Source organism: Alosa pseudoharengus, unplaced genomic scaffold (assembly GCF_046254945.1).
Source record: "Alosa pseudoharengus isolate Yale_2024_CS ecotype anadromous, Long Island Sound unplaced genomic scaffold, YU_APseudo_1.1 YU_APseudo_1.1_scf_4, whole genome shotgun sequence".
In the NCBI taxonomy this organism is placed as follows: domain Eukaryota; kingdom Metazoa; phylum Chordata; class Actinopteri; order Clupeiformes; family Clupeidae; genus Alosa; species Alosa pseudoharengus.
In genome coordinates this window covers 36041831-36064225 of record NW_027468774.1, presented here as the reverse complement: position 1 = coordinate 36064225, position 22395 = coordinate 36041831, and the positions used below count along the sequence as shown (strand labels likewise).

At 46.1% G+C, this 22395-nt stretch overlaps 1 protein-coding gene across 8 annotated transcripts in view; it reads right to left on the bottom strand.

Annotated features, from left to right (window-relative positions):
* The window catches only part of smurf1 (SMAD specific E3 ubiquitin protein ligase 1), a 37573-nt gene extending 15826 nt beyond the window's left edge, over positions 1 to 21747 (bottom strand). For 4 of the 8 annotated variants that reach the window (XM_076266084.1, XM_076266086.1, XM_076266085.1 and 1 more), the window contains exons 1-3: positions 21418 to 21736; positions 1941 to 1979; positions 300 to 429 (exon numbers count right to left, since the gene is read on the bottom strand). In XM_076266084.1, coding sequence (XP_076122199.1) covers positions 300 to 429; positions 1941 to 1979; positions 21418 to 21472 — 224 coding nt within the window. In that variant the 5' untranslated portion in view covers positions 21473 to 21736. Of the gene's footprint in view, positions 1 to 299; positions 430 to 1940; positions 1980 to 21417 lie in introns of all 8 variants that reach the window. The other 4 variants (XM_076266083.1, XM_076266088.1, XM_076266090.1 and 1 more) reach the window with 4 other exon arrangements.
* Positions 21748 to 22395: the final 648 nt, after the last annotated feature.

Here is a 22395-nt window from a genome sequence, read left to right as displayed (position 1 = left end):
ATAAACAGGTGAAATAGAGATAAGTCCAGTTTTATGAAGACTGTGTGCTACATCATTACCTTTGCGTAGTTAGTGTGGAATGACGTTAAGTTTTGCTTTAGGAACCATAATGTTAACCTTTTCATCTCTGACACACACCTGTGTATATTGGTAGGGATAACGTGTGTGCATACTGTATGTAGAATCAGTGCTCATTGTTTGATTGTTTGGGTCTGACTGACACACATGGGCATGTGCTTGGATGGGTATATGAATGCATGTGTACTGTAGTGTCACAGTGGTGGTGGTTTTGGACTCACAGGTCATAATGCTGGTTCCACTTGGGGTCCAGTGTGCTCTTGACTGTGTCTGTGGAGTGGCATTGACCTGAGCCATCAACAACGACTTTGGCGAAAGGGTCAGGTAACCCTGTGACAGAAACACATGAGCCTGAATTGTGTCGCAGAAAGACAAGAAAAAACAACAGAGGATGAAAAGATACAATGTCACGTCAACTCTTTTTAAATTTTTTTTTATTTTTATCCTGTGCACAGGACAGAGGGTTCAATGTTACAACCCTTGCCAAAGTGACATCATCAAAACTCGCCAGCCTTGCCCACCACCAACTCCCCTTCTTGTCTAAAAAAAGTTTCTGAAAAGTGAATCGATCTCAGCGCGGTTGTATGTAAGATTTGTTTCTAAAGTTGGAAGTTTCAAGGATGGGACGAAGTCTACAGTGAGAAGCTCCCGTACCCTGTAATGGTCTATCAGAAGGAATCTCAACCGCCATCAATAGTGAGTGCCCACGGGAAACTGAGGGAGACTAAAAAGAGTGAGAAGGAGAGAATAAAAGTGAGGGTATAAGAGAGAGAGAGAGAGAGAGAGAGAGAGAGAGAGAGAGAGAGAGAGAGAGAGAGAGAGAGAGAGAGAGAGAGAGAGAGAGAGAGAGAGACAGCGACAGAGATAGAGAGAGAAAGTGAGCGAGCAAAAGCAAGTGTGTGTGTGTGTGTCTCAAAGTGTGAGTGAGTGAATAAGGTGTATGTGTAAGAGAAAAAAAAGAGATGGGGGTGGAGGGGGGGCTGAAGCAGAAAAAGCTGGCATCATGTCTTCATCATTTTCAGTCTGTCTCATTGGGAAATCACTCCTCCTGGCCGGTCCACACAACCCCTGGCAGCTCCCTGAAGTCTTGGCGCACGGCTCACTAAACCTCACGCCTCTCCTCATCGCCCGACTCACATGTTCTCCAGCGCACGACCTGTGAGCGCGTCATGTGGATGCCCACTGCACTGCCCCGGATCTAAAGGGGCATTTGTGGATGTAGGCCGCAGATGTAGTCGCATATCGAGGGTAATCTGCATATGTGGGTCATGCGTTGGAGGAAAGTGTTTGTGGCGGGGGGATGGGGGGTGCAAGCACCCGCTGTGGGTAGCCTGGACAGTCTGCTACTAAGCTGTGCGTGTGTGTGTGTTAATGCAAGGGGGGGGGGGGGGGGGGTATGGTGCCAACCTTATCACCTCAGAGTATGCTTATTAATAAACAGCCTGTGGGTGGAAACTCAATAGCATCGGAGGCTTCTCAATGAGTGATACTCACTCCCTGTGTAAGGGAGGGGGGGGATTTAAAAAGACAGCCTTGAGTGGGAGGCTAATAGGGAGGACGAGAGAGAGAAATGTGCTCGTTACTCTGAATTTCACTGGGGTAATACATTTGATGCAGAGGAATGAGAGTCGCTGCACTGGGTTTCCATTTTGGAAAGAAAGAAAGAACGATTTTTTACATTTTTCAATTGTGTTGCTACCTCAGGCTGGACTCCTCTGACAAAATCAATTTAAGAGGCTTATGCACACAAACTTGTTGAGACACTGTCAGATTAACTCAAATACACATCTTTAATACACTAAGGTAATAAATGATTCAGTTTATTATCATCAGGGGGGGATATGGAGAGAAAATGTACTCACGGAAGAAGTCTTTCTTTGCTAGATTCTTGGCACATAACACTGCAAAAGAGAAGACAGAAACATTTATCAGTGGCTGACACAAAATCAAATCATAACACAATCAGGTCATTCCATTCCGCACAGGCTTGGCCAACTGAGCATCACATCACAAACACCTCGCCAATATTTCAATCCCGATGTATCAATCCGAGGCAAGTTAAGGCATGAGCAGAATCTGATTATAGGTACAGCTACCATTCCGACATTATCGACCAAGCGCTCTGCAGTCGGAGGGAGCAGAGAGTTAGTCAGAGAGACAGAGCCACAGGCCAAATCTGAGCTTGGCTCCCATCACAATCACTGACAGGATCGGCTCCTTGATCTACAGCCCGGCCCATTGGGGACATTAGGTGTATACACGCTGTCCCCGAGTTGCCCCATCAGAATAAATCAGTCGGACAGCGAATACTTCCTCATAACACAGCAGCTCCTCTCTGGATTTCTCTCTCATTCTCTCTCTCTCTCTGTCTCACTCTCCCTCTCCCTCTCCTCCGCGCGTGCAAACGAATGAAAGAACATAAAAGTCTTTGTGTTTGCTGTTGCACTTAGCCGGACCAGATGAGGGAGATGGGTGGGGGGGTTTGTTGTTGACTGTGTGTGTGTGTGTGTGTGTGTGTGTGTGTCAGAAGGACACGAAGAACAATCTGGCATTGAGTCGTCGAGGCTGTGACGTGATTGATGCGCGGCTGTGCCATGCCTGGGTGAGTGAGTGAGGAGTGCAGGTCAGACCTCCTGAATTCCTGACCCGTGTGGGAGAGAGTTGAACAGCAGGGGCCGAAGAGGTCTTGGCAGTGGACTTCGCCAGGGATGATTTGACTAATACATGAATGCCACCACGAGCTTGTAGTTGTGGCATTCCATGACCTCGGGAGGCGGAAAAGGCAAATTGGCAGCAATTTGCTACTACTGCAATAAAACAGGATAACACAGCTATGCGCGCACACGCACGCACGCACGCACGCACGCACGCACGCACGCACGCACGCACGCACGCACGCACGCACACACACACACACTCCTCCCTCCTAGTGCAGACAGAGAGAAGAGAGGCGTTTCCCATAATGCTTCCCCAAGGCCCTTTACAGACCTGCCACCACAGAGCTGTCTTTGTCTGATCAATATAATCCGAAAATAGTGAGAATTCTTCCATTATCACAGAGGTGAGAGGGCTGATAGACCTGTAGTGTATGTGATCCTACTGAAAGGAGTGGTGAAATATCACTCTGATTAAAGAGGGGTGCGATGCCAAGATCTGTGATACAATGAAGCCTCAAAAGGAACAGCCTGCAGTGAATGAAGTGGTGCGAGTGTGTGTTATTGTGTGGAGTCCTAGAGTACTACCAGTGTGTGTTATTGTGTGGAGTCCTAGAGTACTACCACTGATATCTTTATCATCTCAATGGTTCTCACTATTTACATATGGAGGTGTTGGAGAAACAGCATCACTGCCCGCCTCTTCAGCTGCTTCTCCTTTAGATCACCCCAAGGGGTGAGTTATTCTAAATGGTAGCTTACATCAGCAGAATGTAGAAGGAAATAAGATGATTAATGCTTAAAAGGGCATTGCTTCACTAGAGCAAGGCTGGGCTAGAACATCTCACAGATAATTAGGCTCCTCAATTAGGAAAATGTTTATAAAACGGTGAGCTAAAAAAAACCTAAACATGAGAGAAATGGTGAGTGAGTAAATGCTGTATGCAGAAAGAAGCTTCATGATACTCTCTACACGTCACCTGGTCTTCTACTATTTAAACCGAGGCGTTCTCCTTTCAGGGTGATTGCACTACAGAGCACTAGAGAGCAGGGCAGAGGGGACACAGAGAGAGACAGAGAGAGAGAGAGAGAGAGAGAGAGAGAGAGAGAGAGGAAAAGAGAAATGAAGTGCAAATGCAAGAAGAGGTGTGGAATGCAAAGCAGAGGAGGGGGAGGGGAGAGAGACACAGAGCTAAAGACAGAACGAGAAAGAATGAAAAAAAAAAATCACAAAAGAAACTAAGTATTCCAGAAGGACACAAAAAAGTAAAGGTAGCAAAGGAGAAAGATTCCAACCCACCAAAAAAAAGAAAAAGAAAAAATAAAGAAAAACGAGAGAAAGACAGAGAGAGAGAGAGAGAACAAATGAGGGGGCAACGACTCCTGCACTGAATTTCTCCCCCTAGACACGAGCAGTCCATCAAAGCCCAATAAGCGTTGCTGAGGCAACCAACTGCCTTTCCACTGCAGGGCCAAGCTGCTGCATGCCAAGTGAGGCGCTGATCAAAGGTGCCCTCACGTGACGGACGCCCGCACCACTGGACACCACAGCTGTGAGAAGAGAGAGGAGAGAAGAGAGCGATAGGAAAGATAGAAGAGAGAGAGGAGAGAGAAAAAGAGAGAGAGAGAAGAGGATAGCAGGGGCGTATGCTCCTCCTCAAGCTCCTCTGATACATCGATCCTCTCGCACGAGGGAAGGGAATGTCACTAGCTTCCTGTGATGAAGCTCAGCACAGCTGTAGCCATGGCAACAGGCCAGAATAAGAAGCAGCAGCAGCTCAGGGGGGGTGGGGTGAGGAGAGAACGACACGAGAGGTACAAGAAGGCAAGATGAGCCTTGTGCTGTTTTTATTCTGGGGACTACTGTATCGGGCACCCTGCAATGAAAGTTGGGGATTTTCGGCGTGTTTCGGGGATTAGAGGAGGACTTTAGGGCCAATCATCTGAGGCACAGCGACCAGGCCAAACAGCCCGACAGACAGACATGTCAAGAGCCGGTCAGGGCTTAAACGGTTTGGTCATTTTGACCCAATTGGCATACAAAGCATCTATGTCCTCTGAAAAGAGACCACAGAGCAGACGGAAGTGTGTGTGTTTGTGTGTGTGTGTGTGTGTGTGGGGGGGGTATCCAAACTGTCCTCGTTTTGCTGTATCAGTTATGGTTGTTGTACTCAGCTCTCATCTATGTAAAGTGAATACTTCTTTCTTCTGTATAAATCCATGATTTCTGAGCTTGCTCGATGCGCACGTTAGGCCTCAGAAGTAGACTTCAGTCTCTAAAAGCAGCCCTAATGATCTCGGGGAAGACTGAAGACAGAGCAAATTGTACTTTAGTGATTCACGTCTGTGTGTGGGGCGGCTGTGGCCTCAGACGGTGTAATGAGTCGGTCATAAAACGCTCTCGGGCCTGGCATGGAGAAACAGCCAAGCACATGAAACGCGGCGGCTCAAGAGAGAGAGGGAGGGAGGGAGGGAGAGAAAGAGAGGAAGTGGAAAAGAAGTTCCTGTACTGGCAAGCAGATGGCTGCACATTCCTGCACTCTGACTTTCGTGGACAGACGGAGCAGCACGGTATTGAAAGGTTGTTATTTCATAAAAAAAAAAAAAAAGTTTCCTGTCCGTCCGCTGCAATCATACATCAAGCGGCGATGACCGAGAATGTGAGTGACACAAGGTAGTGAACACCACCAAATTGACACAGAAATAACCATTTTGAAATGGCACAAAAACAAAACAAATCAAAACAAAACAAAACAAAAAATCAAACAGCCTGGTGGTCGGTCAGTGAGTGCATCCCAGCACTGTTGGAGCCGGCAATCAACAAACACGCGAGACCAGACATCCAAGCAGAGGTTTTGTGTGTGTGTGTGTGAAATGTTTTTGGGGGTGACGCGACGCAGCGTACTCTAGCCCGGGGGGCCTGGAGGGTTTTCTGAGGCCGGGGCCGGCCCATGCTCTCCTGCGCTAAGCCCTTTGAGCGGAGGCCAAACAGTCTGGTATGGTGTTATCACAAATCACTCATCAGCAGCCGCCGTCGCTGCCACGTTAACCCTTTTAACACTCGTTCGCTCAACCACACCGCAGAGCAGCGCAGGGGGGATTAGTGCACTGGGTGGTGAAGAAAAACACTGTTTTAAAAACTGAATGTGATGGGTGCCCGCCCCGCCATGTGTGCTTGTATATAGGGGCTGGGCAATTAACCGAAAACACATTTCTCCTCTCTCACTGACCAAAATGACTTTCTTGCAAAACATGAGGTATGGTAACATCACCGACACCTAAGGCAAAGATCCAAAGACCTTCAGGTGGATCAAAAGTGCTGCCGACAAACTTTAGCGTATTACTTCCTATAGATAGATGTGACTAGGGATGACCTCTTCTTCATTTCATTTTAAGAATCAGCCAATAAATCAGATGATAAATCTTTTTATAGCCAGTTAAATTGTGAAACAGTTGCAATAATATGGCACAGTGTTTCAGAAACGGGTAATAAAGGTGACAGGACAGCTGGTGGCGTCATGCTGTTTGCTAGCTCGTCGATGCTTCATCGGCTTGATGAAAGACATTCCTTGAGGTTACAGCAGCTGCCTTTGTGTGAAGCAACTCTCTGGATTCTCCTCAGACCACTGAGCTGAGGCAAGCGTGATGCTTACTCAGCCCCAGCCCGTCTCGCAACAAACCTCCCGTTTCCCAAACGTGCCCACGCGCCGAAAGTGCCGTCTCAAGAGCGGAACGGGCAGGCGTGCTCAGACTGGGCGGGGTCCAAACACTCCCGACACAGCTGGAGGGATCGGTGATTGACAGCTAACTGACAGCATAACTGACAGCTGGCGCCAGGCGGAAGCCATTCAAGGGTTCGGGCTCTGGAGGGGATCCAACTAAGCGAGCATCTCCTGTGTGTATGAAGCCCATGCGTACGGGGGAAGCCAGGCTCTCGTGGGTGCTGCTGGGGCTATTTTTAGGTTACAAATAGTCCTGACGGAGGGGAAAAAAAATGTTTATTTGCTCATTTTATTTCCCTAGCGGCGGCAAAACGCAGACTGTAAACCTAGATCAGGGTTCTGCTGAGGTGTATGTATGTGTGTGTTGAAGAACAGTAGGTTAGGTGCCAGACACCACTGCTCTGCTCATACCTGCTTCAGGAATGTGTTACCAGTTGTTTTAGTGTGTGTGTGTGTGTGTGTGTGTGTGTGTGTGTGTGTGTAAATGTTTAGTTTAGTTTATTATTTTAGTTGACAGGGACCATGTACAGAACTAGTTCTATACCAGAGTTAGCTAGTTAGCTAATTTGCATCTGTGGTCACTGGGCAGGAGTTAAAAAGACAATAAAAATACATACGAAACATTACAGACAGTATCAGATAAATGTATGTGCATGCATACAAATGTACATAATTGTGTGTGTGTGTGTGTGTTTTTTGTGTGTTTCATTGTGCCTTCATGCGTTTGTGTGTTTTCATGCATGCACATGTATGTGTGCTTTTGTGTGGTTTTCTGTGTGCAGCACGGGCCGCAGATTCCCCCGAGAGGATGTGATTATGCGAATGGCCCGAGACGCTAAAGGGGATGATCTCAGTGTCAGTGTAACGCTGCACTGTGCGACCTTATCAGCCCGGCAGTTCCTGTCTGAATGACAGGGCCAAATGAAGCTGAGCCTGAAGGCTGGCAAGCCCTTCTGATGCTCATCTCACACACTACTCCCTCAAACACGACTGTGTGTGTGCGTGCGTGTGTGGGAGCACACCCACACATGAGTAACAAGAAACCACTCCCTAATGCAGCGCTCAGGTTAACGTTACCACATCAGGAAGGGGACAAAAGGAGTATATCAACACACACACACACACCAACGCAAACTCCTCTTGAGCTCCACGGTGGCACACACAGACACACACACACGCACACACCAACGCAAACTCCTCTTGAGCTCCACGGTGGCACACACAGACACACGCACACAGACACACAAATACAGCCCAGCAACACGAGACTGCAGGCCCCTGGCGTGTATAAAATATCCATGAGCTTTTCCGGGGGTTGTCCTTCCCCGTCTCTGTCTCTATGTCTCTCTCTCTCTCTCTCTCTCTCTATCACACACTGTCTCTTCTCCTCCACCTTTCTTTCCCCTCCCCCTTCTCTCCATCTCCACCTCGTTCTCACTCGCTCGGCCTCTACGATTAAACCAGACGAAGCCATTTTAAAAAAGGTCAGTGAGCTCCACGAACGTGTGCGTGTGCACAAACATATTCCAGATATACATGCACACAAACACACCACGCTGCCCGCTGCCCACTCCGTCAGTCAGGAAGCTCTTAAAGAGAGCAGTGCATCCCCCTTGAGCATGAGTGGAAGTGACATTTCCTTAGGCATGTGTATGTCCGTCCACACACACACACACACACACACACACACACACACACACACACACACACACACACACACACACACACACAATAGGTCAGTAGGCACATCATCGCCAGCGGATCTGCAGCGCCACACCAGGAAGCACCGGCATGGGTGTGGGTGTTAGGGGAGCGGGCAGCAGACTTCCCCCAGCTATGAGTCACTGGAGCTGGGATCGTGCGGCGGCCGAGCCGGGGGAAGGGAAACCTGAACCACACCTCTGCAGAGGGAGCCGTTAAAACCAACACAATAGAGCGCCAGAGATGGGGTGGGTGGAAGGTGGAGAGAGACACAGGCCGAGAGAGAGAGAGAGAGAGAGAGAGAGAGAGAGACTGGTAAGGTAAGAGAAGAGAGATACAGAAAGAGAGGGGGGGGGAGGGGGACAGAGAGAGAGAGAGGGAAAGAGAGAGAGCGAAAGAAAGACTGGAAAGGTAAGAGAAAAGAGAAAAGAGAGATACAGAAAGAAAGACAAGGAGGAAAACAACAGAAATAGAGGGCAATAAAGAATAGACTGTCACAGGAAACAGGAAGGCAGGCAGACAGAGGGGAGAGAGAGGGAGAGAGAGAGAGAGAGAGAGAGAGAGAGAGAGAGAGAGAGAGAGAGAATGCAGAGGCATGCAACAGTGTCGAGAAAGAACACACACACAGGGCTGTGTGGCATTAGTCAGCTGGTGGTTTTTGAGGAACACATCCTGTGCTGGTTCTCTCTCTCTCTGTCTCTCTCTCTCGAGTATGATTCATGGTGTTGAGCAAACAGCCCCGAAACCACCAGGGAGGTGATGGCAAAGCTGATAGGAGACAGACCAACGCAACGTGTGTGTGCATGTGTGTATGTGTGTATATTAGGGTTGGATATTGCCACAGATACGATGATATGATCTTCTCACAAGAATATTTGGATCATTATGATTCTTAACATTTCACGATTCGAAGAAATTACATTTTGTACACCGCAACCATCTTGGCGTGGTGACTATGTTCTTGACACTTGACAATTTCCACTGTGATGCAAGAGAATACTTTTGCCATACAGTATGGCTCAGAAGCAATGTTAGGGTAGAAAACAAAAAATAAAATCATAATATTAAACAAAGAAATACTGAGAACCACTGTATCAATATAATATTGTGCCAAAAATATTGCGACACTACACAATCGATTTTTTCCTTCCACCTCTAGTGTGTGTGTCTGTCTGTGTGTGTGTGTGTGTGTGTGTGTGTGTATGCATGAGTGAGTGAGGAGGGTGGTGGGAGCAGTGGCTGTTTTACACTTCTGGCACAACAGCAGATCACTGATGCAAGAAACAAGATGCAGGAGATTATTAACAGCATGTTCTCTTGAGAGAGCGAGAGAGAGAGAAAGTGTGTATAAGACAGAAAAGACGACACACACACACACACACTCACACTCACACTCAGTGAAAGGAGGGATGGAGAGGAGAGATTCATCTGGGCGGTCCGAGCATCGGGAGTCCTCTCTGTACAGCTAATTGGTTCCAGTGCGCCCATCAACAGAAGCTGAGAAGGGGTGCAGAGCTGGGATACAAGTCTCTCTTCACTGGTGGGAGGAGTGGCGAAGCGGGGGAACAGCCCTCACCAAACACAAAGCACACACCCAAACACACACTGGGGAACAGGCCTGGCACTAGACAGATCTGAACACTTGTACCACTCCACAATTCAACACACACACACACACACACACACACACACACACACACACACACACACACACACACACACACACACACACGCACACACGCACACACGCACACGCGCACACGCACACACGCACACACGCGTGATGTACAACTAGTGTACTCTCTAAGCAGGTTGGTAACTGCTGCAGGGCTCCGATCTTGCCCAAGATGGGCAACAAGCAGTGAATAGGTTTTAAAACCAAGTGTTGCCCATTTCTGCGTGTGTTCGGTTTGTGGTCATGACAGCACTGGAACTGCACACACAAAAAAACTGTGTCTTCAACTTTTCATTTGAGTGTTTATGTGTATCAGGAAGTGAAATGGGGAGGAAAATGCCACAACAGCAGCACACAGAGCTTGTTGTTTGCAGGCGGCAGCCAGGAGGAACGCATTCTAATGCGATATGCGTGTCCTAATGAGAGCTGCAGCGAGTGACCTGCCGCAGCTGCCCACTAACCTCCAGCTGCAGTGAGTGGACTAACCCAAATCCAGAGGAGCCGCTGGACTGGGAGGGAGACGCTGAACTCACAGCATGAGGGCTTAGACGCTGTCTGGAGGCCCTAGTGGGCTCCATGTATTCTCTCTCTCACACACACACACTCTCACACACAATGACTGCTCTAAGCTGACCGGGTTAAGGTTGGTCCAATAGGACAACACAATCATTCACAAATGCCCAATAAATGACAACTGAGTAACATCATAACCACCACCTATGGCACATGGAAGGCTGAAAAAGGGAAATAAACAAATGCAGACTGACCTTTTTATGAATCACATTTATGGTCTGTATTGTCTTAGCTCTCATAAGGTGGCCATTGCATGACATTTAGTGTCTCCTAAAGGCAAGTTAATTGACCAGTGTGCAGAACACAATCAACTCAACAACACAGTAAAATGAGGGTTTAAAAGGCATCCCCAGTCTCTTGTGTGTGTATCAGTGTTTGCGGTGCCCATTAGCCTACTTCTACAGATCCATTAGCACAGCCTCAGCCCGGCTTCCTTGATCAAACAAACTAAATGGGCCCATATCAGCGCAAACGCAAGCTGATAAAAAAAAAAAAAAGTCGGCATTCAATCTTATTCTTAAGCTGCTTCGGATAAAAGCCTCAGCTGAAAGACTAATATGCACTGCAACAAACACTCAGTGTGCTACAAAAGGACAAACTCAGGCCAGGAAACCTCGAACAGTGCCAGTGGAACGGCACTGTAGATTTCCCCTCCGCACTCTCACTGTCTGATTGCTGTGGTTACTGTGGTAGGATAATGGGTCTAGACTTCCAACGACTTATAAACACAGCGTTCCGTTAGCTCAGACTGCTAAGGCCTGATTTGCCTACATCTCGGTGGAGGGACTGTTAACATCTAATCACAAGCCAACTGTGGAGCACCCTGGAGGAACAAGTGGCTGTTCAGAGCACAACAGCAATCCACTTGCGATCACTGTGGATCTCCGTGGTTCTCAGAATGATTTGAATTTTGGCTCTGCTCCCAAGACGTTGTGGGGCAGTAGAACTCTCAACGCCTAGGCTAGGCTACTTCTTTCTTTGTACACCAGCCAATGGTGTGACGTGTCTGCGTTGGGCATGCTGTATTAAGCAGCATGCAGCCAAATAGTGTTGCACGGTGTATCGATACTAAAAAGGTATCACGATGCCTTCACGCAAAAAACGATAGGATTTCCGACGTTTTTAGAATCGATACTTTATTAAAATTAACGTTCTGTGTCTGCGTGAACTGCTGCTCTCACTGCTCCTTGCACGCATCTAGGCAAGTGGGCGTGTCAAGCAGGCAGCTCTGAGTGAGTGAGTGCGCAGCCAACGTCAACATACAGTAGTTCTTTGCCGACCGTCCGCCTTGTGGATAAAACAAAAGGTGAAGTGAAATCTGCAACTATTTCGGATACATCGTGAATAGTGAAGGCAAGCCATCAGGTACACAGAGGCCCGTTTGTGAAATATGTTTCAAAGTCATTTAAAAGCAGTAGGCTACGCATGGCTAAACTTGGCTAAACACCTCGCAGACATATCCCAACATTTTTGTTCAAAGAACGACAGGTTAACGAATATGCTATAGAAAACACGACTACATGGTTAGTGCCAAGTTCTTCTCTTCTGTTTTAGTCTAGCCTAAGTGAAACGAGTATGGTTCTCTGGGATAAAGCGAACCTTCCTTCATCAATGAATTTTGACGAGACATAACGAGCTGTAATCATTTTGACGAGACATAACGAGCTGTAATCATAGGGTGCTAACGTGATGAAAGCGCAATGTTCACGCCAGAATAACATTACCATAACTTGTAAACAATCTATTTCATGTTCGGTCAGTACTACTGGTAATATTTGTCATGGCATGTAGAATGCAATTTGTTCAATAAGTATTACCCAGATGTAGAATAGGCTACCCGAAATGCGCTAATTAAAGCCCACAGCATATAATACCACTAAAGCGTGTTGAGTCCTAATAATAATAGCGGGTTATTGTTACGTGGTAGCAAATCATGTTATCAAAGAAATAGACGTAGGCTAATGTAGGAATGCACACAGACATATTGCAACAGGTAATGGTGTAGGCCTATCTGACGAAGACCTGAATGTTTGGAACGTCGTACTTGTACACTGGGCGCAAAGAAGACTATCCTCACATTTTTCCCTTTGCAACTGTCAAAGAAATCCCATGAACACGGGAAGGCCTACGGAAGCCTTTACTGTACATCAGATCGCCTAAAGATTAGGCCCCTCTGCATAGCATTCAGTGATTTGCATGCAGTAATTTCAACACTGACCTTGATCTAGCCTAGTTTGGCTATTTAAAGCTACTTTATTGGCAAAACACAACACAATGTAATGAACTATAACAAAAAATAAAGGACTTAATCACACAAAGTATACAGGCCTACTATTTTACTGACTATAAAAATAATAATTATGTAGGAAGTTTAGAACCCAGAATTGACCTGCACACTACAAAAGTGCACCGAATTCAACACAAATGACTCAATACACTTGGAGGAGGTATGAGTCCTTTTTTTTCCAGATATCTTAGGATTTCGCCGTAGTATCGTTTCAGTATCGAGCATCGTGATATTTATGGCAGGTATCGTATCGAAGTCATAATTTTGGTATCGTGACAACACTACAGCCAAATATGTTATGGTTTCCTGTGGTGGCTGTCTACACTGTGAATTGAGTCATCAGACTGCCACATGGTACTGGAGGAAAGGCAAGTGGCGTCACGTAGGCTAATAGAAACCCATCGTATGATGTTCAGCGCAAAGACTCTTTTGGGATTTGTACTGGCTGTTTGTTGCGTTGGTTCAACCTCTAAAGCGTTGCTGTCCCTAATGAGATTTACACACTAACCACACACACACATACACACCCACATATACAAACACATTACGACGTGTTTTGGCATTAGCCAGTACCTCTTCAGCTTCTAAGTACACAAGTTCAAAGTGCACCTTGGTTCTGAATCAAGGGTGGCAAATGTCTGTACAACCCATGACTACTTAAAGCATGATTGGCAATTGAAAAATCCCACATTACGTAAGGTTACTTCACCTCTGCAGCTCAGAAAACTGCACTGAGGCACACCACAGTTGGCAATTGAAAACCTTAGGCTGGGTAGCGGTGAACATGGTTAGGCAACAGCAAATGATTATCAGTTTTCAGGAAGTGAATTTGCCATCGCAGCTATTAGGCTGCTGTGATACAAATTTCACACTTCATCTTCCACTCATCATTGTTGCACCAAGTGCATGCCAGCTTAGCACCATCGCCGGTTTTGCAATGGCATGCATACAGTGAGTGACAATCACCCTCTCTGCATGCAGATCAGCAGCTGCTGAAGATAAAGACAGTGTAATGTATCTGACGCGAAAGTTTATTATGTGTGTGTGTGCCACAGACACAGAGCATCTCCGTGGAGCTACTGTCGCTACAACATGGAGGCGATGAGCGGCAGATTGATAGGCTTCACACACAAAAGCTTAGTGCACATAGAGCTTGCTGAGAAACAAGGGGGAAAGGGGGGCAGAGTGATAGTGTGTGATAAGAGAGAACTCACAGCCTTCAGCTGGCTTCCTCTTTCTTGTGTAATCTGTCTATCTCCTGCTCTCTCAGCGCTAACATGCTCTTAAAAAATGGCATGCATTTTACACGGGCCGGCCGATTAATGGCTCAGCCCTGATCAATAGTGTCCGTTTACAGAGCAGAGCACGGAGAGGTAGGCGGTCATAGAGGACTGCATAATTAACAGCATCTCCTTCAAATGGCCAGCTAAGCACCACACCACACCGCATACACCACACAGTACAGTACAGTACAACACAGCACAGCACAGCACTAACACTGTACAGAATGGGATTAAACAAATAGCACTGCACTGCAACAGAACGTAGAACACAGAATACACAGGCTATGTGTTCTGTTCTATGTTCTGGCAGAGGCAGAGCAGTGAGCCAAGTGCAGGCCGCCCGAGCACAATGCTCTCTCTAAAAACACAGCATAGCCACAAGAGAGGAGCCTCACACACAGCGCAAGAAGCACTGACCGTCACAGAACAGCACAGGTAAGGGTGCTGCTCAATTGATAAGAGGACAGCAGCGTAAAAATTACAATGGGCAAAGCGATCACCACAGAAATGGATGGAAAGCATAAGCTACTTTATCAGAGAGCACCACAAGTGAGGAAGGTGCAGTACTGGCGGGGTCAACAGCATGCAAGCAACGAGCAAACCCAGCACAAACAGCCAACCGTAGCACATCGTAGCATGTTAGCACGGTATAGTAGAGGGTGGATGCAGGTCAGATAATAATAGCCTGTATGCACACTCAGCAAGCCCAGGAGAGAGAGCACAACGGAGGAGAAAGAGGAAGACCAGCGGAGGGGTGGGGTGGGGTGGGGTAGGATGCCGGGTGCGGGGGAATGATGAAGAAATGTAGGCGAGTAGGCTGCATGTGACTGTGGATTGCTGGGAGGACTAGCCAAAAACGGCTCACGCGCTCACTCCTTACTGAATAAGCAGGATTCCCCTCAGCCCCCCGCCATCTCACTCACTACACTCATGCACACACACACCAGACTCACAGCCGACTCATAACCGTCTCACTCCATCCAAGTGCACACAGGCAGACACAGACACAGAGACACACACACCCACCCACACACACAGTAAAGACTCATACCACTCGTAAGGGAGAACTTTGTCCCAGAGCCTTAGTAGTGTTCTAGCAGCACAGACAGGCTCCACAGCAAGTTGCTGAGAGCTTTGCCTACCTGTACTGTGGCTTTAACTGAACTGAGGATTAGACAGACAATGCCAGTATGCCACCGTCTCATAAACACTCCTGTCAAACACAGACACGCAGACACGTAGGCAGGCAGACAGACAGACAGACACACACACACTCTATAGCACTAATCTTTTGGTTGTAGAACCACTTGCTGATGTCAGCCAAGTGCACTGACCTGCTTTGGGGGAGAAAAATTGTTTCAGAGCCGTAACATTCAGCAAATTTAGACATTTGTCCCAGACTCAAGTCATTTGTCATTTTTTATCCAAAGCAGTTGGCGCTTTATCCATGCTTCAGTTACCAGGGCACCATGGCCATGCCCTTCCTGCTGTCTGGTACAAGACTCCATATTGGGCAGTCATACAGCTCCACTCCAGGCCCAGAAACACACACACACACACACACAAATTTATATCCCCCATTCGCAAACCAGATCTGATGATGTGGTGGAACAGAGCAAATAACATACTCTCCTGTCTACCATGATCCAGCCAATTGATTCATTAAAAATAAATGAGGACCCCATTCTTGGCTGTATGTCAGTGTACATTTTACACACATGGATGCAAAGGCTTAGAGAGGCCAAATAAAAAGACAAACTGTCTTTGTAGTGAAGTAGCCTACTGGCTAGGGCTGGGATAAACGATTAATCTATCGATTATTTTTTCGATGCATCGATTAATGTAACGATTCATTTTTTCAGTCCGATTCGATTCGATTATCTCCCCATTAATTGACTAATAGCAATTTATACATGTTGATTTATATATATGAATGAAAAAAAACATGAATTCCTTAACATTGCAATATATGTTTATTGCTCTTAAAATTCCAAAATAAAAGACTATACTAGAGCAAAGTAATGCATTCTTAGTCAGAGGTAGCATTCAATAAAGTTCAGTAGTGTATAGGTCTAATTGAGTGCCCGTCACTTTAAGACGTTCGTTCCCTTGCAATTGTAACACTAACGCAGTTAAAACGCAGCTGATGTATGGATGCAATTCATAACGTAGATAGATAGATAAGATAGATACTTTATTGATCCCCAGGGGAAATTCAAGAACTAATGTAGTTAGTTCAAATAACAGTTTGTACTTCTCCTTGGGACAAGCACTTTTGAGTCTTGGAAAACACTTTTCCATTTACATCGGGGTTTTGCAAACATTCAGTGTCAGAGTCAATAAAATGAGCCCTGAGCAATTTAGCCAGCCGTGTTCTATGCAATGCTTCTATGTGGCAACAACAATCCTTCAACAATCGTGAATATTTTGTGTTAAATGCACAATAGGAGGGGCAGCGGACTCGTTACGAGAGAGAGCGGGCGGGGCAGGGAAAGGCTGCGTGCGTAAAAAGTGCAGCTCAAAGGATTTTATCTTATCTTTAATTTAAATAGTACAACATAGAACATCAATGTGTGACGGCCGGTTTTGTGGCGCCCCACCACAGATTAGTCAACGTATGGGAAACACTGAAGGTGTAAAATTCAAAATATTTGGCAGCACGCGTTTTGGGTCTGACAAATCGATGCGCATATTTTGCGTCGACTTATTTTTTGCGTCGACGTAATCGATTGCGTCAACGCGTTGTCCCAGCCCTACTACTGGCTAAGCATCACTGTCACCAAAATGTCAAGTATCTGTTTGACATTGAGCACAAGAAGGAGAGACTCAGCCAGATTAGTTTAATGAACAAGACGGGAGCATCTAGGGGATGCTTTTAGCCATGCACTTTAACACCCGAAGCTAATTCACCCACCCGCTATTCCAATTTAAATGCTCTGTATACAGAGGCAAACCCAGAGAAATAAACAAATTTCCTCCAATCCAATCCACACAGAGAACACACACACACACACACACACACACACACACACACACACACACACACACACACACACACACACACACACACACACACACACACACACACACACACACACACACACACACACACACACACACACACACACACACTTCCAAGTAGACGTTTTAACAGCGTGGCTTTTTCACGATCACATGGTGGAGGCTCAGAGGTCTCAGTCGCACACGGCCGACGACTCGCCTGCACATCTGGGCAAACACAGCTGCCTTACGGCAGCCTCTTTAGGACACACTTCACCTTCACCATATGGCTCCTGTTCGTCACACTGCACATGGTAGATGTGTGCCAGGAGTAAAAAAGAACCAGGACACCGTGGAGCCAAAAACAAAGCAAGAAAAGGCACGCAGGGTGAGCGTGATATGGTGTGGACACAACTAGAAGGAAACACAATGGCCAGCAAGAAAAGCAGAGGGAGAGAAGCGTTTTGGAGAACGACTGGAGTGGAGGGAGGTGAGAGAAAGCACACGTGCAGCTGACCGTGGCCCGTGAGTCCCCCAAATCCACTCTGTTCAGGCTTTTCCTGGCTCATTAACATAGCAACAATGAGCATAAGTGCCCCATTAATCCCCAATTCCCCAGGGGGAAAACACTCTGAAGAGTCTTAGAAAACATGTGATGCCAAATGCCAAACACTTCCACATCAGCAAACAAAGGATTAAAACCCCAAGGGTAAACACACCGACAAACCGTCCCCACTGAGTGTGATGGGGGCAAGAAATACAAACTGGGGGTGGGTGGGGGGGTATTATTTGAAGGTATTCTTACATCTGCTCTCCCTTGAATTCTGTGTTCTTTTAAACAAAACCCTGGCTGCTTAGACGTATTCATTCAAATATTTACAGATTTTTTTTTCTCAAAACATCTTCACAGAGTGAGCAATTAGGATCCGGTGCAAGTGGAGAGGGCTGGAGAACACAATCTCCTCTCCAGGTTTCAATTTTACAGCTCTAATGAAATCACTCACAGCTGCGCCCCACTCTGCAGCCAACGTGTGTTTAAGGAAAGGCTTTTAAAAGGCTGGAGAAACATGAGGCGGTCCATCTGAAGAGTCTGTGCTACACACACACACACACACACACACACACACACACAGTGTGTGAGCACCACAACCACTACTGGTGGTAAAATGGTCGATATGATGGGACGATTTCCCATTCATGGATGAAGCCTAGCCCTAAACTAAAAGCTTTTTCTCAATGGAGATCTCTGTTGAGTCTTTGAGTGCAGGACCAGGGATTAACCCACAAATGGACAACTGGATGGACAACCAACTCATGATCAAAAAACGGCGTGTGGGCAGACGCCGACGCCCAGCAGTAAGCGCACTATTTAGCAGCATTTCCTCTCTCTGGGAATCCGACACATGACCTTGGCACAGCTAGAGCCACGCTCTACCTGCAGCAGCACCAGGGGAGTCGCCACTGGAGCCGCCAGTTGTTTATGAGTAAGCGGCTTTAGGGAGCTAGTAAGGATCCTGACTTCCTTTTCCATCGTGGGAAACATCTACCTTCACAGCCACCAGCAGTGCCAGCAGCATTATAAAAATATGCACAATGTTCCAAGGAATCTGGGTGATTCGTCCAGAATTCCAAAAGGAAAGGGAAATGTCTTATTTTTCGTAGTGCAACACTTATCCCCTGAAACACACAGACAAACACACACAAGTTTAACTTATTTTCAGCCTAGACATTGCATATTTGCCCTCCCTAGTTAGGCACTGTAAAAAACCCCAGACTGTGTCGAGCAAAACAGGTCCTTTTTGTGTCTGAGATGGAGAGGGAGGAATTCAGAAAACACTATAATTCAATCTTTCTGGCATCTACCTCCTTTTCAGTGGAATGTGGCCTGAGAAAGCATTGTACTTATCCGTCCATACTGGCTTTCCATTAGTTATTTTCCAGGACTTGCGCTGATAAGGTCAAAACCACCACAATGCCCCAGGAGCCTTTACACACCCCACTGCCAGCCTGTCCAAAAAGGTGTTAAGTCAACCCCGCAAAAGTGTTAACAAAGGAGGAGGCTGAGGGTGAGAATCTTGCACTGACAAAAGGAAACATTGGTGTTGACAGTGGGCAATCAAGTGCTCTCACAAAGACAACTTATGAAAGGTGGGAAAGTAATGCATTGTGACCACTTCGCTCATTTATTGTTGTGCGTGTATATGCATTGCTAATTGGTGTGAGTGGCAAGCTAAATTGCACCCGTGTCAATCCGTTCCTCCAGCACAGCAAACATCTTGAAACCAAAAGGGGAAAAACATGAGCCAACAGAAAGTAGAGAGCATTGGCAACAATATTGGGATAAGGGTCACTGCATTTTATTTCCAGGAAATGGCAGGCAGTTAACTCAACCGTCCATGAGTTTACGAAACCACGGCTAAAATAAGACTTCCATTAATTTACACCGGGGACATGATCTGATGTTCCTGCACAGGAAAACACTGACTTCATAATCAAATGGTTCTTGAGGGATACTCTGAACCTGCAGAACTAGACAAACTCTACAACATTACTAGAGACTTAAAAAACAGCTTCTGATTAACCTCCTTCCTATTGCTCCACATGCTAAATTATGGTTCCTTTGGCAGCAGGTTTTCTCTCTGGGCAAGGTTCTTGACTGATGAGGTAAAAGACTACAGAGACTAAACAGCCTGGCCTGCCCCCATCCAGTGGAATGGCCTCTAGCTCATTGTTTCAGGAGACAGACATTCCTCAGCCAATTAGAATTCCTTTCATGTGCTTCGGGGGTTGAACACAGCTGGAAGCGATGGCCTCGCCTGTCGGCCATGGGTGGACATCTCTCGTGCACACACATACACTCACACCCAAACAAACATAAACACACACACACACACTTGCAGTAAATAACTATAGGGGGTGGCTATAAGCACACACATTCACTCACCATGGGGCACTGGGACACTGACACACTCATTATGCATGCGGGCTTTGCAAAACCTCTGAATGTTTAGCCTATCTGAGGACAAGGTGGCTTTGTATTATGTCATCTGTTAGCATGCTTCACACACAGCAATGCTGGCCTACTCGTCCATTTGAACAACAAAGCGCTGTCCTCATGTCATATGTGTCTTAGAGGAGAGGGAAAGCTAACTAACAAACAGTCTCTGGAGACAGGCTCAGTGCAATGTATGGCTTTTCTGCACATAAGATTAGGAAGGCAAAGCCCTGGTAGTGGGTATTCATACAAACAAACTAAACAAGAGTTGCCATGGTGTGGCCTATCAGTGACCAACATGAATAATAAGACATGAAGTATGTGGCGTTCCTTGCTTATGTATAAGATTGGTCTATACACGGATCACAACATCAGTCTTGTCTAGTCATGATACTGGGCCTGATTCGTGAATGAATACACAAAGCTCGCTTTAAAAGCCTGATCATACACAAAATGCATGGGCTCACACTTCCTCATTTAGAATGCAAAATAGTACTTTTAACTGTGGACTGTGAAGACATGAGGAACGCTTCCTGCATAAATATTTTCAGGTAGCGTGTCTGACCAGGACACTATCCCTTGATAGTGTTGTATGTCTTGGTATAATATTGTTGTTCAAACATCCACAGTTATAGAGACACAGAGTTTAAACATAATGGGCTGACTCCTGAAAAGTCTCTCTGGTCTACACCTTCACCGACACAGACTGGCTCCGAGTGCTAAGTTGTGAGTTGAATACCTGTCCCGATCCTGATTAACATGCATTATTGACCCCCCTACAATAAACCACCACAAGTGGCCGTTACAAGGCTAAACGTGGGAGCTTTCGAGGCTGTAGCATGCTTTGACATTGTAAAGCTTGTCTAGGTCAAGTTACCTAAAAAAACATACACACTAACTAACGTTAACTGTCTAATGTTAGCTTATAATAACACGCTAAACTGGTCAGCTAACTGGCCAATCAAAATCCTGGTAATGAAATCCCTTGAGCTGGCAATGAGCTAACGTTAGTTCTTATTTACGGGATTCTGTAACGTAATGTAAATGCATCCTATTAGACGCCCGGCCGTATGAAATATGCAATATGCTACCGAACTGATACAGTCATTCAATGCAATAATTGTAAAATAACAACGTTAAAATGTTAATGATGTGCTCGCTAGGTACTTGCTACTTACTAGCCTGACAGCTCATTAGCTCTAGCATGGAAACCAAGGTAGCAACAGTAGCAACAAGCTAGCTAACGTAGCTATCTAGCCCGCTAGGTCGCTCGACAGCTCCTTGTCCTGATCACCGTGTGCTAGGTTATCCTTTTCGGCAATTCCTTTGGCAAGACAACCATCGTATACTCGGGCAACGCAGACAAATAATATCCAAACACACATAACATTAGCATTTCAATAGATAGTGAATACAATATTCGATACATTTTAAAGGAGGGAGGCTTACCTGTCAGTCTGATTTTAATGCTGGACCCGTTCCTTCGAGTCCCAGGATTCGACATCACTCCGAGAAAAATCGAGCTAACTTTCTTTTTGGGTATACCCAATACACAAACTTATTTTAGGACACGAAAGTAACGAAACAGATGTAAAAATGTATCACTCGTATTAGTCTTTTTCAGAGCTGTAACTGTATTATTTCCTTCTCGCAAAATTCTCCGTTGCGTCCAGATTTAACAACACAGGCTAACATTTTCGAGCTCAAAGGCGTTCTGACGTCACACACAGCATTACGTGCACGCACTTGTAAAGCGTCACCGTGCACGAGTCCTCACCTACAACAAGGCATAGCCAGGCGTAGTAATGGGCTACATTATAGATCTGAGAAACTAAATTCGACAATAATAAGCTAATATTGTTCTGAAATGTGTGTGATTCGTTGAGTTATTTTGTGTACTTGTTTAAGTAATCATAAAATATGTTTTTGATATCGCATCACAGGCTTTAATTTAGCCTATCCAGAAGGCTTACATGTTGAAATGATAATGTGACACTGGTCTGTATGAGCTCATTAGACCTAGACTGTGACAGGATTAGGTCTAATATTTATAAAGCGGCATAGGCCTACACACTGAGCGAACAGCTGATTAGCCAGGGAATTAATTTGAGACCATTAAGCACAAGAAACAGACCCCTGTCATGTTACAGAAAAGTCAAATAGATTGCATTCATAGGGATAGCCGGAGCCTAGTGTAGGCCAACCTTATAACCTCCACTAGGCTAGGTATAGGTAGCCATAAGATAGTCCAAAACTAGGCTAGTAGGCCAAGTAATCACTTATTAGCCTACAACAAAGTTGTAAAACGCATGATAGACTATTTACACTGGAGTTAGGCCAGAGAATTAGCTTAAATAGGCAATTCATGTTTAAGTTATAGTCTAGCCTAATTCATCTAGCCTAATAGCCTAGACGGACACACACACA